The 14,755-nt window shown below is 36.1% G+C and overlaps 1 protein-coding gene and 1 non-coding gene across 2 annotated transcripts; one reads left to right on the top strand and one right to left on the bottom strand.

Moving 5' to 3' along the window:
* Positions 1 to 799: 799 nt before the first annotated feature.
* LOC113052410 (uncharacterized) lies at positions 800 to 9,157 on the bottom strand. Its single transcript, XM_026216855.1, has 8 exons — positions 9,101 to 9,157; positions 8,493 to 8,995; positions 6,959 to 7,280; positions 5,188 to 5,989; positions 3,756 to 3,965; positions 3,060 to 3,298; positions 2,361 to 2,459; positions 800 to 1,594 (listed from the first exon to the last, which is right to left on the bottom strand). The coding sequence occupies exons 1-8, from the start codon at positions 9,155 to 9,157 to the stop codon at positions 881 to 883; spliced, it is 2,946 nt and encodes a 981-aa protein (XP_026072640.1). The 3' UTR covers positions 800 to 880.
* Positions 9,158 to 11,409: 2,252 nt separating this feature from the next.
* Positions 11,410 to 11,482, top strand: trnak-cuu (transfer RNA lysine (anticodon CUU)). Its single transcript has one exon. It is a non-coding gene; the product is annotated as a tRNA-Lys (tRNA).
* The last annotated feature ends 3,273 nt before the right edge of the window (positions 11,483 to 14,755 follow it).

Genomic DNA, 14,755 nt, shown 5'->3' with positions numbered 1-14,755 from the left:
CAATGACCATATAACCATTATTGTTAAGAAACGGTCTTACGTCTTATGATTCCGCGTGTTCTACCATTTATGGTGGCTTTGTAGACTGTCCACTAGATGGCAGTGCAGTCTAACAATGCAGTCTAATGCAGCGCCTGACAAAGCCCTCTTTGAGAGTTCAAAATAACTTTTTAAGCTTTTACTTGGAGATGTCAGACCATATTAAACTACTTCAAACATTAGACCTCATCAAACTGCTAAAAAACCCCACAAATAAGCCACTGAGTGCGCAGCTGGGACGATGTTTACATGTAGCCGTTGTGGCTCGTTCTTAGGTTTTGTTAGCATGCTTTAACATATTTTAGTACTACGCTAAAAATCTAATCTTTGCTTTTTTTTTTAACATTAGACGCATGTTTCTATCCTGTTGTAGCACATTTCTAACATGTTTTACCACGATGTTAACATGTGAAACACATTTCTAGCACATGATAAGCAACATGAAAAGCGGGTTCCTAGTTGTGAACAGGTTGTATCTGATAAATAACCGCTTGCTTTTCTACTGAAAGATTCCTGCAAGTGAAGTAATTCCTCAATAAACATATTTTTTTACAATGTATTGTTATTTTTTGCTTTTAAATGTATTGTCTGTGCCATAAATAATGCTAAGTGAATATACATTCACTGTAGAACATATAGATATTTTATACTTAAGAGCAAACAGAAATAATTTTAAAAGGAGTGTTAGATAAGAGACAAGGTGCTGCTTTGTGAACTACAAAATTATTTTTTATTCAAATTAGCCAGTCGCTGACTGTTATAAAACCAAACACACAAACAATAATCACACATATGCAAAGGATAATTACAACAACAACAACAACAAAACACACTTGTAAATCTACTTTCTTCTCATTTTCTCCAGCCACTGCTCTTTGGACAGGGTTTCTGTGGCAGGGCAGAAGACAGTGCCTCTAAACTGACTGTGTCCGGTCGCGGCCGTCCTGAATGACCCACACTTCTTGCAGGTGTTGGCTTCTACCTTCCTGTTGCATGTGCGCCGGGCGACGGGACGCTGGGAGCCCGGTCTGCTCAAAGCTGGGACGATGTGAGGAGTCGATGGGATGAACAAAAGCGTAGCCGGAGGTAGAGGAACGAGGCGTTGTGGAATCGCAACCACAGTGAGGGTTGAGGCCGAGCGAGGGCCGAAGGTCCCCAAAGGCTTCCCGGGGAGAAGCTGGACGACTGGTTGCATTTGTGCTGCTAGCTTGGGTCGGACAGCTGGAAATTTGGCTATATCTACCGGGGGCCTCTTCGGGGGAGCTTGTTCTCCTGCGGCTGCATGGGTTTGATTACGCCACTGCATCAGACGGCTCTTACTCATATCCAGCAGCTGCAGGTTAGCATCAGCCAGGATCAGCTGGCGTATCTTGCAGTAATCCTGTAAAACCAGGGACCATACTGTCTCCTCTTCGTCCGGGCCCCTGTAGATCTCACAAAGCCTGAGTAAAATGGCATCCACGAGGGGACAGCGCTGCTGAGGCGAAGACGTTGAGCTCCTCTGCTGTTTCTTGAGCTCAGACATGTTGTGCCACAGCTGCACAATGTCACTGACCTAAACAGATGTGGATTTTAACATATTTTAGCATGATTTAACACGTGTCACTACCATGTTGATCATATGTTTTTTAGCCATTACCAGCATGCTTCTAGTAGCACGTTGTTAGCATTATTTACCAGGTCAGTAACTTATTTCTATCATGTTTTATAAAGCTGATAGCAGCTGTGGTGTGGATTAATGACGTAACATCTCATCTTAGGATGCATAAAATGATCAGGCCCACACAATCTACATGTTTTTTCTTTTCTTTTCTTTTTTTGCTTTTACTGTTTTAAATCCACTTCACAGGAGTTTTACAAGAGTAAAACTAAAGAAAAAAATCTGTATTATTATTTTATGTTAACTATAGCGATATACCATTATAAGCTATATAAACATTTTAAAACACAAAAGAACAAATAAAAAATAAAAATAAAAAACACACTATAAAATTACTAAACAATTAACTAAAATTAAATATATTTATTTTAATATATAAAATGCATTTTATTATAATTTAAAATTATACAAAATGTATTATTAATAAAAAACTGGAATAATACTTAACAATACCAAAATAACACTGCTTTAGACCTATGTTCTCCTCATTTATCTTAGTATTTTCTATATTCTCATGTACAGTAAATGTTTTTGACATGGATTGACACTGATGCATAAAAACTTGATTATATAAGAAACACAGCTCACTCACAAATGTTTAGATTATATTATGTAAACATATATTTATTTTTTCAAGTTAGTGTTGATTTACGTTTCATACCTGCGTGCTGCTGAGATGATTCTCAGTCCTCAGATCCACAAGATAATCAGCGAGTCTGTCTACCTCATCCAAACCTGACGGGTTCTCATTTTTCACTGTCTGAAAATGCAAAAGATGATAAAAATAACGTCATATGCAATTTTTTTAGATAACTTACTAAAACTATACATGTTCCGAACAGAAATTATCACAAGAAACTAACACAGAAAGTACTGCTGAAGCACAATAATTTTATTATATACAAAACAATAGTTTTACGTAATAATAATAATTATACATTTACATTTATGCATTAAGCTTTAGACTTTTATCTAAAGCGACTTACAGTGCATTCAGGCTATACATTATTTTACCAGTATGTTATTAAGTTATATCAGCAATTGTATAAATATAATAATTACAATTATTGTAACAAAGCTATATAACTATAATATAACAATATAATTTTAATAATGTAATTTATATATTTCCAAATTAATTATATTAATTATGGCATTCTTTTTTGTGTGAAATCTGTTATCAGTTAAATAAAAATGATTCAAGTTAAATTAAATTGCGCTGGTATGAAGCTTATAGTGCAGCTGAACAAAAACCACAAATCATTATTTACGGAAAACTGACAAAATATTCATGAAGGTTGTATAATGTTAATGTTCTACTTTATAAACTCTTGAATTCATGGTGCATATATTGGCGTACCTCAGGGATCTGTACTGGGGCATCTTCAGCTGTGGACGAGGTGGAGGGAAAGGCTGGTGGATCCTCAAGGAATAAACTCACAGTTGGGTCAATACTGACATCTTCATCAAACCCCCCATCCTCCTGCCCTTCATCATTTACATCCTCCAGCAGCTGGATCGTCTCCTCAGTGTCGGGGTCCACTGTTTGAGGTGGCTGTCCCATTTGCCTGAGCAAATAGTCCACTCCAATGAGCTCTCCTAAAAAAATATGGAATATGGAATGTTATGAACTAATTACTAGTGTACTTGTATGTATATACTGTATTCTGCATAATAAACATAAATTGCATGTATATCAATATGCAAGGATAAACATTACTGACATACACACTACTATTCAAATGTTTTGGGTAGGTGAGATATTTTTGAACAAATGTTTTTGAACAAAACCTCTTTTGCTCACCAAGGTTGCATTTATTTGATACAGCAGAAACTATTTCAAATAACAATGTTCTATGTGAATATATCTGCTGATGCTTAATATTTTACTGAAAACATTTTTCAGGATGAATTTGATGAACGGCAATAACATTATAAATGTTTTTTCTGTCACTTTTGATCAGTTTAATGTGTCCCACATAAATGTGCATATTGTGCACAAGTACAGATGCTGCTAATTGAGACAGACTAACTACATGGACAGCGAGAGCTTTACCAGTGTATTGTTTGGGTGGAGGGAAAGTCCGCACGAGCTTCCGGCCGAACAGCTGGAGGTAGTTGTCATTGACGTATTCCACTATCTCTCCTGCATAGCTGAGCACAGATGAGGGTTTGGTGCCGATTGACGTCGCTAACTGTTCCTGATTCCACTTGTACAAGCCATCCAGAAGATACAACTGGAAATTCAGGCTGTTAGCACCAGCACCTGTTAAAATAGTAGAACAAAGGGTCTTCTTGAACGGTCAGGTCAAACTAAGCATGCAGCTCTAAACAAGACTGTATTTAGAAAGAGCATCTTAACCAATTAAATGATTTCAGAGATGCACTTTCATTAATTCATTAAATATAAGTCCTTAAACATTTATTTATTGCATTTAAATTAATTGTACTGTATTATAACATTAGATTTAATTTTAGTTTAATAATAATAATAATAAATGCATACATCTCATTAAAGTTTGTTAATTTAAACAATAAAAATAGAAAAGTAAGTAAAACAAATCAAAATATATTCTTTTAAAAAAAATGTAACTTTGCTTCTCTATATTTACTGTAGATTTAATGCTTTTTTTTTTATCTGGTCTCAAACAATCGGGTCAAACTGAGCAAAAATCTTTAAGCAAGAGTATACTTATATGATCTCACCAAAACATGCAGAGCATTAAGAAATTTACTCATTACAGAAAATGGTTTCCATGAATTCACTACAAATGGCGTCTCTGTATTTATTATTCATAATTATATTTTAATTTATTATTAACATTCTTTGTTGACATTCCTCTTCTGCTCTGGAAGTTTATGGCTGCTCATAGAAACACTTACAGGAAAGTTATGAAATTTGGCACACAGATAGAGGACAGTTTAATCTGTTAACATGGTAAATTTGGAGTTTCTATCTCTATCCCTCTAGCAACACCAACTGTCCAAATTTGTACTTATATTTATGCTAAAAACCTTTGAACCATGATTAAAATGTTTTTTTCTTTGCCATCTTTGGGTCATGCAGAGTCAATTGGACACCCAAATTAAAAATGTAACAGATCAAGGTTCTTTGCAATGTTTAGTAGTCTGAAAAAACAACTTTTAGCCTATTGTAAAGAAACTAAATCTAATATTTGAGGCATTCTGATAACATAGATACCAATTTTGCCATCGTTTTAGGGAACGTTTTTCGAAATGTATGTATTATTATTTAGAATAACAGATGAACACATCCTTATTATTATTATTTTTTACATGTAAACAAATACAATTTACAAATGCTATAAGAAATCAAATTTAAGATATATTCTATAAAAACAATGTGCTTCTCAAAATGTTCATTTAATTTGATCTGGTTTTCAAAAAATACTTTTTATTTCCTAGCAGCATCTTTGAGAGGAATAAAGTGTATATTGATTCTATTATAATTCTAATGAGCCACAAACCTGGAATGAAGCTGTTGAGATGTCGGTGGAAAGACTGGAGGTCCGTCAAGCCCCTGGCACACCTGTATTTAGTGAGAATCAGTCCTGTCCTGGTGACACTGGTGCCTGTTTCAGTGTACAGAATCACACCTGGCACATCCTGAATGCACGGCACGTGCTTCTTCTGATCGTGCCAGATGTTCTCCATCTTAACCGCGTCCAGCAGAGGGACGCCGAACGGATCCCTCCAGTTCTTCAGCTCCTGCAAAAGCTGCTCAACATAGCGAACAGTGGTCTCCACTCCACGGGTCCTGCGGCGGCAGTGAAGCACCAGCTCTCTCGCGGTAATCTGGCTGTCTACGAGGTCATTCGTGATGAACGGCACCCCTTCCTGCTCCAGATGCTCTCTTTTTGTCTGCCGAAGCAGGGCGATGTCGAGCGGGTCCCACTGGAAGATGCAGACTGACAGACGTGCAATGAAAGCCGAGTACAGGGGATGGGTGTCAGACGTGCACCCAGCCGCCAAACGGAGCATGAAGCTCCAGACATCCAGCCTGATGTGGAGGTCAGGCCATCCTCCAAACCTGGCCTGCATCTCACTCTTGTGCCCATTCTCACTACAGCAGCCCGAGTCCATGTACATCAGCACCGGAGGAGCCGTGGCAGCCTGCCGGTAACGATTCATCAAGCCTGAGGCCATGGAGTCCAGACCGGGTCCTTCCTGAGCCGTGAGGACGCTGATAAGGACCTGACCCGTCTCGTTGGTCACAGAGTACAACCAGTGCTTGCCTCCTTCAGCTCTTCCCGACAGTTTCCTTGCAATCTGAAATAAAAGAGTGCACACTGACAACATCGTTTTATTCTACAAGCAAATTAAAAACTATTCAAGATGCACATAAGATTTCAACTTGTAAAAGTTGTATCTGTTATAATAAATTATAATATTGTTTTTAGCCATGAAAATTATGATTTATGACAAAATTGCAATAATCATGTAATTATTGCATGGAAATATTATGGTGCTTTACTATTATATTTTATTTGAAATATGTTAAATTGAGTATTTTTATTGTTAACTAAAAATAAAAACATTTAAAAACACTTTTGTTCCTTAAAATAAAATGTTAACAGAAACTAAAAAGAATAAAACATTTAAAAAGTCAAATTTTCAATTAAGTTACTAAAGGAAATTAACTAAAATAACTCACACTAAAATGGTCAAAGAAATCTATATTAACGTATTAAAAATAAATAGAAATCAATAAAAAAAAAATTCTCAAAAAAGAAAACAATTTAAAGTAATTCAAAATATTCATAAAAGCTATAATAGTATCTCAATCCCATTTGCTACTTTACTATTATTGCTAATCATAATAGGATGTGTTAGGAAAAAGGGATGCTCTCTCTGTTGTTTTATATTTTGGGTAAACGTTCATTCCTAAGAGCATTTTACTGGAAAAAATATACATATGCTCCACAGGAGAAAGACAATTAAAGAATTAAAGGATTTTCACTTTTGTTTGAAGCTGCTCCAAAACTATTACTGACATCATCTTCCACTCATTGGCATTTGCACATTTTTTGATGACAGATTTAACATTTTCTGGTGAAGAGACCATTGCTGTAACTATATAAGTTCATTTTGCATAACTTAAACAAGGTTGGTCAGCAAGTGAACACATCTGATGTTCTGTATAACTTTACAAACAGCATGATTCACAGTTCTGCAAGCTCACGCTGTATATAACCTGGAACTTTCCTTTAGCTTGCCAAACAAACGTCAACCAAATACCTGCACTGATGAATGTAATTTTAATATGGACCCAAATGTTGAGGTGATGCTGGCCTTCATGTGCTCCAGCCGACTGACGATGTCCCGGCCGTAAACTGACAGCAGCCATTGGCTATTAGGGATGTCGCTGGGCTCCGGTGGCTCAGGACACGCAGCCGGGAAGAGTCTGGGGCGACTGACAAAGTCTGCACACTCGCCCATGTAGAGCGACAAGTGATCAAGCCACTCGCCTCCATGAATGTTTCTCAGCTGCTCAGCCAGACGGGTGAAGCTCAGCGTCCGATCTCTCAGCATGCGGACAACACGCATGTCACATGCATACCTATGTGTGCGAGAGATTTATTTAGACCATGCCAAAAAAAATAATAATAATTGATTGCACTTTTCTTTTCTCAAAAGCATCCTAAGTTGATCATAGAGGGCTTGGTGGCAATGGTTCTATGATCTTCTTAGGGTTATGATGCTTGTTTATGACTAATTTCAGAGTGCTAAGTCCAAAAATAGTGTCTGTTTTGCTCTGGCACGTCACACTTTCTAACAAATTATGATGCATTACCTAGCATTTTTTACTTTCAGTAAGCATTTGTAAGGTGAGGTCGTCTTTTATTCTTCCTTAATCAGCAATTCTGAAAAATCGGCTGATTTGCACTTGTATGAAATTACTTTATATCTAATCCTGATTTCAAGTAAGAATTATGGCCAGTGACCGAACAAAATGAAGAAAAGAAAAAAAGCTTACTTTGTAAGAAAAAAAAGAAAAAAAATTACATTTTTGAACATCCTTGTAAGTTAAATCATACATTTCTACAAATATTTTGTAACAATATACACTACTTTTTGAAAGTTTGGTTTCAGTCATTTTTTTTCTTTCTTATTAGAAAGAAATGAACAATTTCATTCAATAAGGATGTTTTAAAATATGAAAAAGTGATACATTGTTAGAGAAGATTTCTATTTTGAAAAAATGCTTTATTTATTTATTCATTTATTAGTTTTTTTATTTTATTCAAAGGATCCTGAAAAAGTATTGCAGCTTTCAAAAAAATAATAATAATACAAATTAAGCAGCACAGCTATTTCCACAACTGATAATAAAATTATCATATTAAAATGATTTCTGAAGGATCATGTGACAATGAAGACTGGAGTAATGATGCTAAAAATTCAGCTTTGTATCAAAGGAATAAATTGCATCTTAAAATATATTCAAATAGTAAACAGTTGTTTTAAATTGTAATAATATTTCACAATGTAACTGTATTTTTGATTAAATAAATGCAGCCTTGATGAGCAGAAGTGACTTCTTAAAAAAATCCTTTGACTGGCAGTGTGTATATACAGTATATATAAAATGTGAAAAATCTTCATTCTCATTTGCATGAAACAATACATGATGTTAAGTTTTAGTGCTATTTTTGAACTCATCATTGCATCATCAATCTTGGTAATTTTAGGCCTTTTTTGCATCCGATTGTTTTCTTCGAGATGCATGGCTGTGTTTTTATATCAGTCATGATATTAGACTGTAACTCACCGCTCTGTCAAAACCAGTCTGAACAACTGACGCCGAGGTAAGTCCAGCTGGTTCAGGACGGTCTGGCTGCTGGACAGGTAGTTTAGCTGGCATGAAGTACACCGGAGCGTCTCCGTCATCATAAGATAATACCTGTCAATGTCCAGGACCTTTCGGACTCTCTTGTGGACACTGTGGTGAAGCAGCTGTTTGCCGCAGACAGGACAAAGCAGCTCGGCCTTCCACAAGTGGTTAGGCATCCAAACCAGAAGGCTGTGACTGAGGAAATGCTCCGGAGATGGAGCCTGGACGGAGGTCTGCGCTGGGACCGGCGGATCGTACCACATGTTCACCTGTGGACGAAGTTTGTCGCCGTGAAAGAGCTCTGTTGCGATCCACCTCTGATCTTCTGACGGGATTGTTTCTCTCATCTCATCTGGAAGCCAAAACTGAACCGGACCAGGACCAGGATCGTGAGTGGAGTCCGAATCAGCTGCAGGAGGAGCAGGATCAGTTTCTTCATCCTTAGAGAAACACAACAGAAGACTGTTGCCACCACAAATAGAGTGCAAGTCTGTGGGAAACACTGTTACCCCATTTACATGTTTTAAGATGTGTGTGTGTCTTACCCGGTGAGAGTGGAATCCACATAAGCAGGTCACCGATGGCCATCCAGGATTCTGCATCGGACATTTCTTTATCTATGATAACACAATACATACATGTTCAGTTCAGTGGCCAGCATAATATGGTCATAAATGGCTGGGGTTGTATTGTACCTCTCAAATAAAAAAATAAAAAAAATCTAAATACATGAATACATGTTCAATTATTAAAATATATTTTATTAATAACACACAACACATTCTTGACAGCTGTAGAAATTATATTTTTGCAAAAAGAAAAAACATATTTTAGTAACACATTGGCATTATTTTTTGTTTTAAAATTAACTTTACATTATTATGGTTTATATAATTATTATTTAATATTTTTTTTATAATAATTTAATTATACTTTTTATTAGTGCTGTTAATCATTTAGAGAAAAAAAAAATTATTTCACATTTTTTTCTTCAGTTAATTGCGATTAATTCCATCTAATATTAAAGTGCTCCATTATGCCATTTTTAGTGATCCTAATATTGTTTTGGGAGTCTCCTATAATAGGTCAATAGGTTGAATCAGGTGTCAGATGAAGGAGACAGTGCTGCTGCTCCAGGACAGTTTTAAAACCACTAAATTTCAAAGACATGCTCTTAAATGGGACTCATTTATAAAAAAATACTTACATGCACAGTTTTAATGCAGCTTTAATCGCCTTTTTGGTAACTTCATGACTCATCGACAACATAACGACAACATTGCGTGTTAATATGAAATGATAAAGGTTACAGAACAGGAATTTTACAGGAATATGGCCTGACAACATCTCATGGTGCAGAGGTGAAGATGGACTGTGTGTCTAATAAATCTCCCAATGATGTGGTTGTAAAGATATCCTGGGCCTTAATAAACGCAGTTCTTGTCAAGAAAAAAGTGACAGCAGTTGTGAGTGGGGTGACTGACTCTAGCTTCGCCCCTGTGTTAATTGTATTAAATATTTTAATGCATTAAACTGAAAAAAATATGCATGCATTAATGCACTAATTTTGACAGCAATACTTTTTATCAATTCATGAACCCCTTGCAGATCCATCACGCACCTCAGTTTGGGAAACCCCAATGAAGACTAACAATAGCACTTTACAATTTAAATAATGTACCATTATTTTGTTCGTATTGTAGTAAAATGGGACACTTCTGCATTGCTATGGGCTACTAACAATGCTTTGGGGTATGAGGTTTAAATTATGTAAAAAAAATAATAATAATATAATAATAATGGTTAATGTGGCCTGCCATTTCTTGACCGTTCCTGTGAGTTGACTCTTATAGTCCATACACACCTGCTGAAAGAGGTCATGCCATTTCCTCTGCCGGGGCGCAGGTCTGTTTCCAGCATCAGAAGGCCAGTTCCCTGAGGATGCAAACCGCTGCAGACGGGACATCCACGCCTCGTCACTCATAGCCTTATGGGATTTTGATTTTGGCATAATCTGAAAACAAACATGAATATGAATACGTTTACTTCATTAGGAACCTGATGCACTAGGCATTTGTTTTCATAATTTTTCATTAGTTTCTCATTTCCTCTCTTTATTACAGAAGGGTGGATGGATAAAAAAAACTCATAGGGATCTGGCAACCCCTGTGAGTCCTGGTTTGATGCAAACAAGATTTGCATTGATTACAAGCTCAGCTCAACCAGAAAAAAAACTAAATCTGTTTGCAATCACGTTAATTGGTCTACATGCATTGACCATTGACTGTATAAAAACATGTATTGACCCATCACTAAATCAGACATATAGTACGGTGGCCGAGAGAACCCGATGCGCTGCAACTTAAGAAAACACATGCAAATAGATATAATCTTCATCAATTTGATAACACACACTCTGCAAATGCTCACATCACAACCAAAAAAGAAAAAAGAAACGCAAACAACACCTGCAAATTAAGAAAACAACTTCATTGATTTGACAACACGCGCGCTGCAAATGCTCACAACATAACCAAATAAAGAATTTTATTTGAAGTGCATTTGGCAGTGCTTTATTTGGTTGTGTTGTGAGTATTTGCGTGTTGATGAAGTGTATAATCTAACGTGACTAATCCAAACATTTGCTAATGCACTGCTGTTAACTTAGTTAAAAGTAACTTGTTACCTTGCTTTGGAATTCGAGTCCATCAAAAAAAGCCCAGCAATCGTTATCAGTCGCGCGCAACTAACGTTAGTGATTGAAAGTCACGAAAAAAATCAAACGAACAGAATGGAAATAGTTGTTTTGGCTACAGTTCCAGCTAAAAGAACTAGATTCTTCAATGTGCTCACAGCCCGGCTAGCTCAGTCGGTAGAGCATGAGACTCTTAATCTCAGGGTCGTGGGTTCGAGCCCCACGTTGGGCGATTACTTTTCATCTTAAAGACTCTGTTTAAACCTTTAGTAACGAAAATATAAAATGGTGTGCACACCCCAAACATCCGAATAGGACGCAGGTGCAAAACAACTGAATGATATAGACAAATAGTGAAAAAGTGAAGTGTCTGCACACTGAAAACTACTGCTCCAGAGGAATTAATCAATCATGTTTCAATGTCAATATCAATGTGAGGTGAAGTCAACTTTAAATAGACACAGTTGATCACCTTAATTAGGCACAACCAAGAAATAATGTGACACATACAAGTCATGTCTATTATGTGACAAAAACAAATCATGTAACACATACAAGCTACGAGCATATTTTGAATCTCTATAAAAATGTCTTAATATCAAAATCTTCACTCAGCCCTAAAGGTGACAAATTATTTAAAGTATAAATCCAAAAATATTCCCTCTGTAATAATTTCTTCTCATAATCCCCTCCTCTTAAGGGTTTTGTTACATTTTCTATACCAATATACTGCAAATATACTGGCCTGCTTGTCTAAAATGAGACGCTAGAGGACTGCGCATATCTCCAGTTCGAATGTTACTGCGGTATTCACTAATACGAGTGCGTAAATGTCTGAATATTTTACCCATGTATGGGTGGAAGCACAGGCAATGGTACCCCATATCAGAATATCACAACCAGTGTGTGGATGACTAAACGATTTACATTTATGTGTAAAAGCACACTGGGCACACTTACCAAATCTATAATTACTTGGAGGAAGAGTTGGAATGTCTCGTTTGATATGTTAAGGATATTCAGATTTAACAAAAAAGCCACAATGATTTTTTTGATATTTAAAGACTAATTTTGGACCAGTTTTGAAGACACCTGATAATTTAGGATCACTTTAAATAATATGCCAATGTTTGTTTAGGACTCAGTGCAGAGTATTTTATCGTCCACATGGGAACATTATGAGCTTGCGTTTTATTATTATGCTTTGTTCACAAACACTGCATTTGAGATGTCTCGTTGAATTTCTTTTTTGGCATCTTCGATCCATTCTATACGACACCCACGATTCAATAACCATTTAGTTAAATCATTGGCTTGATGAGTGTAAGATTTATCCTTACTACAAACTCTGCTCACACGCTTAAATTGGCTGATAGGTATACTCTTAACTAAAAGTCTAGGATGGAAACTATCACCTCTTAAAATAGTATTGCGATCCATTGGTTTGGGAGTTTCCCCATCACATATTTATACTCGAACATCAAGAAACCTACTGCTCACTGGATCACATTCCATAGTGAAATTCACATACTCAGTCCTTGAGTTAAGATAATTAAAAAACCTCAACATCTCTGCAGGTGTGGCCTTAGTAATCATAAAAATGTTGTCAATCTACCGTTTATAAAGCAAAATCTTAGGGAAAAAAGAATTTGACTCATTTAAAATAAAGTCATTTTCAAACACTCCCATATACAAGCAATATAATACAATATAATATAAGCAACATAATTAGGGGCCATTTTACTACCCATTGCAGTACCTTTAACTTGTAAATAAAAATCATCCTGAAAAGTTAAAACAATACTTGCTAAATCTAATAATCTAATAATAATAATTGGATTTATACTTTAAATACTTTGTCACCTTTTGTGTTGAATGAGGATTTTGATATTAAGCCATTTTTATAGAAACTCAAAAAATCTTTGTGGCTTGTTACATGAGTTGTATTTGTCACATAATAGACATGACTTGTATGTGTCACATTATTTCTTGGGTGTGCCTAATTAAAGTGATCAAATGTGTCTATTTAAAGTTGACTTCACCTCACATTGATATTGTGCCTGATGGAGACCTGAAGGTCGAAATGTTGCCTGATTAAATTCCTCTGGAGCAGTAGTTTTCAGTGTGCAGACACTTCACTTCTTTACTGCACAATGTATACACATTTGTACATAATGCTGGACTCAGTTGTAACATTTCCACCACAACCAACAATGCCCTGTCAATTTCCAAGTGTAGGCCTATACCTGTGGTGTGTCAAGAGCAAAAATCAACGTAAAAAAATAACATGTGTCTTTGGTGATGTGAAGATTGAATACATTTGTTTGATGAGGAAAAAGGACATTGGGTGCTGCTTCTGTTATGGCGTTTTGAAGCCTATCAGACTGTGAAACAAAAAAGAAACGAACGCATTTTCATTTAAAAGCAACTTATATATTATATGTAAAAGGATATTAACTTTGGGAGTGCGTTTTGGATTATTTAAGCATGTTAAGTATTAATTGTCTCATCGGTTTTCATGTTAAGTCTCGTGTAGATGATCGATTCCAATCAGCTGACTTGTCATAAATTCAAAGTACAACAGCCATATAAAGTTTATTATGGATGTTTTAATTTTTTTTCCTAGCGGATGTATATATGTATATATAAATAAATAAAAAAAAATGCTACAAGTTATTGTAAAAATAATATGCTATTAACAAGCAAATCGAAAACTCGATCACGTGATTTAAGGGAAATTTAACTTACACGAGGATGATACTCGATCGGTTTCAGAGGGTATGGAAACACATGTAAACTTTAACCTGAGTAATAACTAGATTTACGATGCCTAACGCACATGTAAACTTTAACCTGAGTAATAACTAGATTTACGATGCCTAACGATTTGACTCGCCCGTAATTAATTGTGGCACATATTTTATAGGTGTGGTGAGCAGTTCAACTTGAACCCTAAAACCACACAATAAAAACAATAGTGGTTGTTGTTATGACAGCGTCAGTAACGTGAGACGATCCTCCTTCCCTTTACCTGTTGACCGGGAGAACAGGAAATGCACCTGAGCTCAGTTTCCTCTTTAAGAGCACAGCATCTCTCTCTCTCTCTCAGCACGTTTACTCTCTCTCAGCACCACTGTGATATAAAGCCTTCAACGAGGCTCCTTCTCCGGGCCGAGAAGGTAAGTTTTATGTCCGATTTATTAAGTTGGATAACTTTCAAATTGTACTGTGTGTGTAATTGTATTTACCTGTAGTATTGTGTCAGTCACATTTCCTATCTTGCATTAACTAAAGACGACGAGCCAATGAAAGTACACGAGGGGCGGAGCAACAATCGACAGAAGCTATATGCAAACATCCAGCTGAGACAAGACGTGAACAATTTATTTTTTCATAAAAAGATGCCTCGTTTTAGTTCAAAACTATAACGTTTTCTATCAAGAATACTGATTTACTTGTGTTTCTTAAAAAATGGTCTCATCACATTTATTAATCACATAGGCCT

The sequence above is a fragment of the Carassius auratus genome, chromosome 32 (assembly GCF_003368295.1).
Source record: "Carassius auratus strain Wakin chromosome 32, ASM336829v1, whole genome shotgun sequence".
NCBI classification, from domain to species: Eukaryota; Metazoa; Chordata; class Actinopteri; order Cypriniformes; family Cyprinidae; genus Carassius; species Carassius auratus.
Note: the sequence above shows the minus strand (reverse complement) of the source record. Positions and strands in the feature narration are given on the sequence as shown.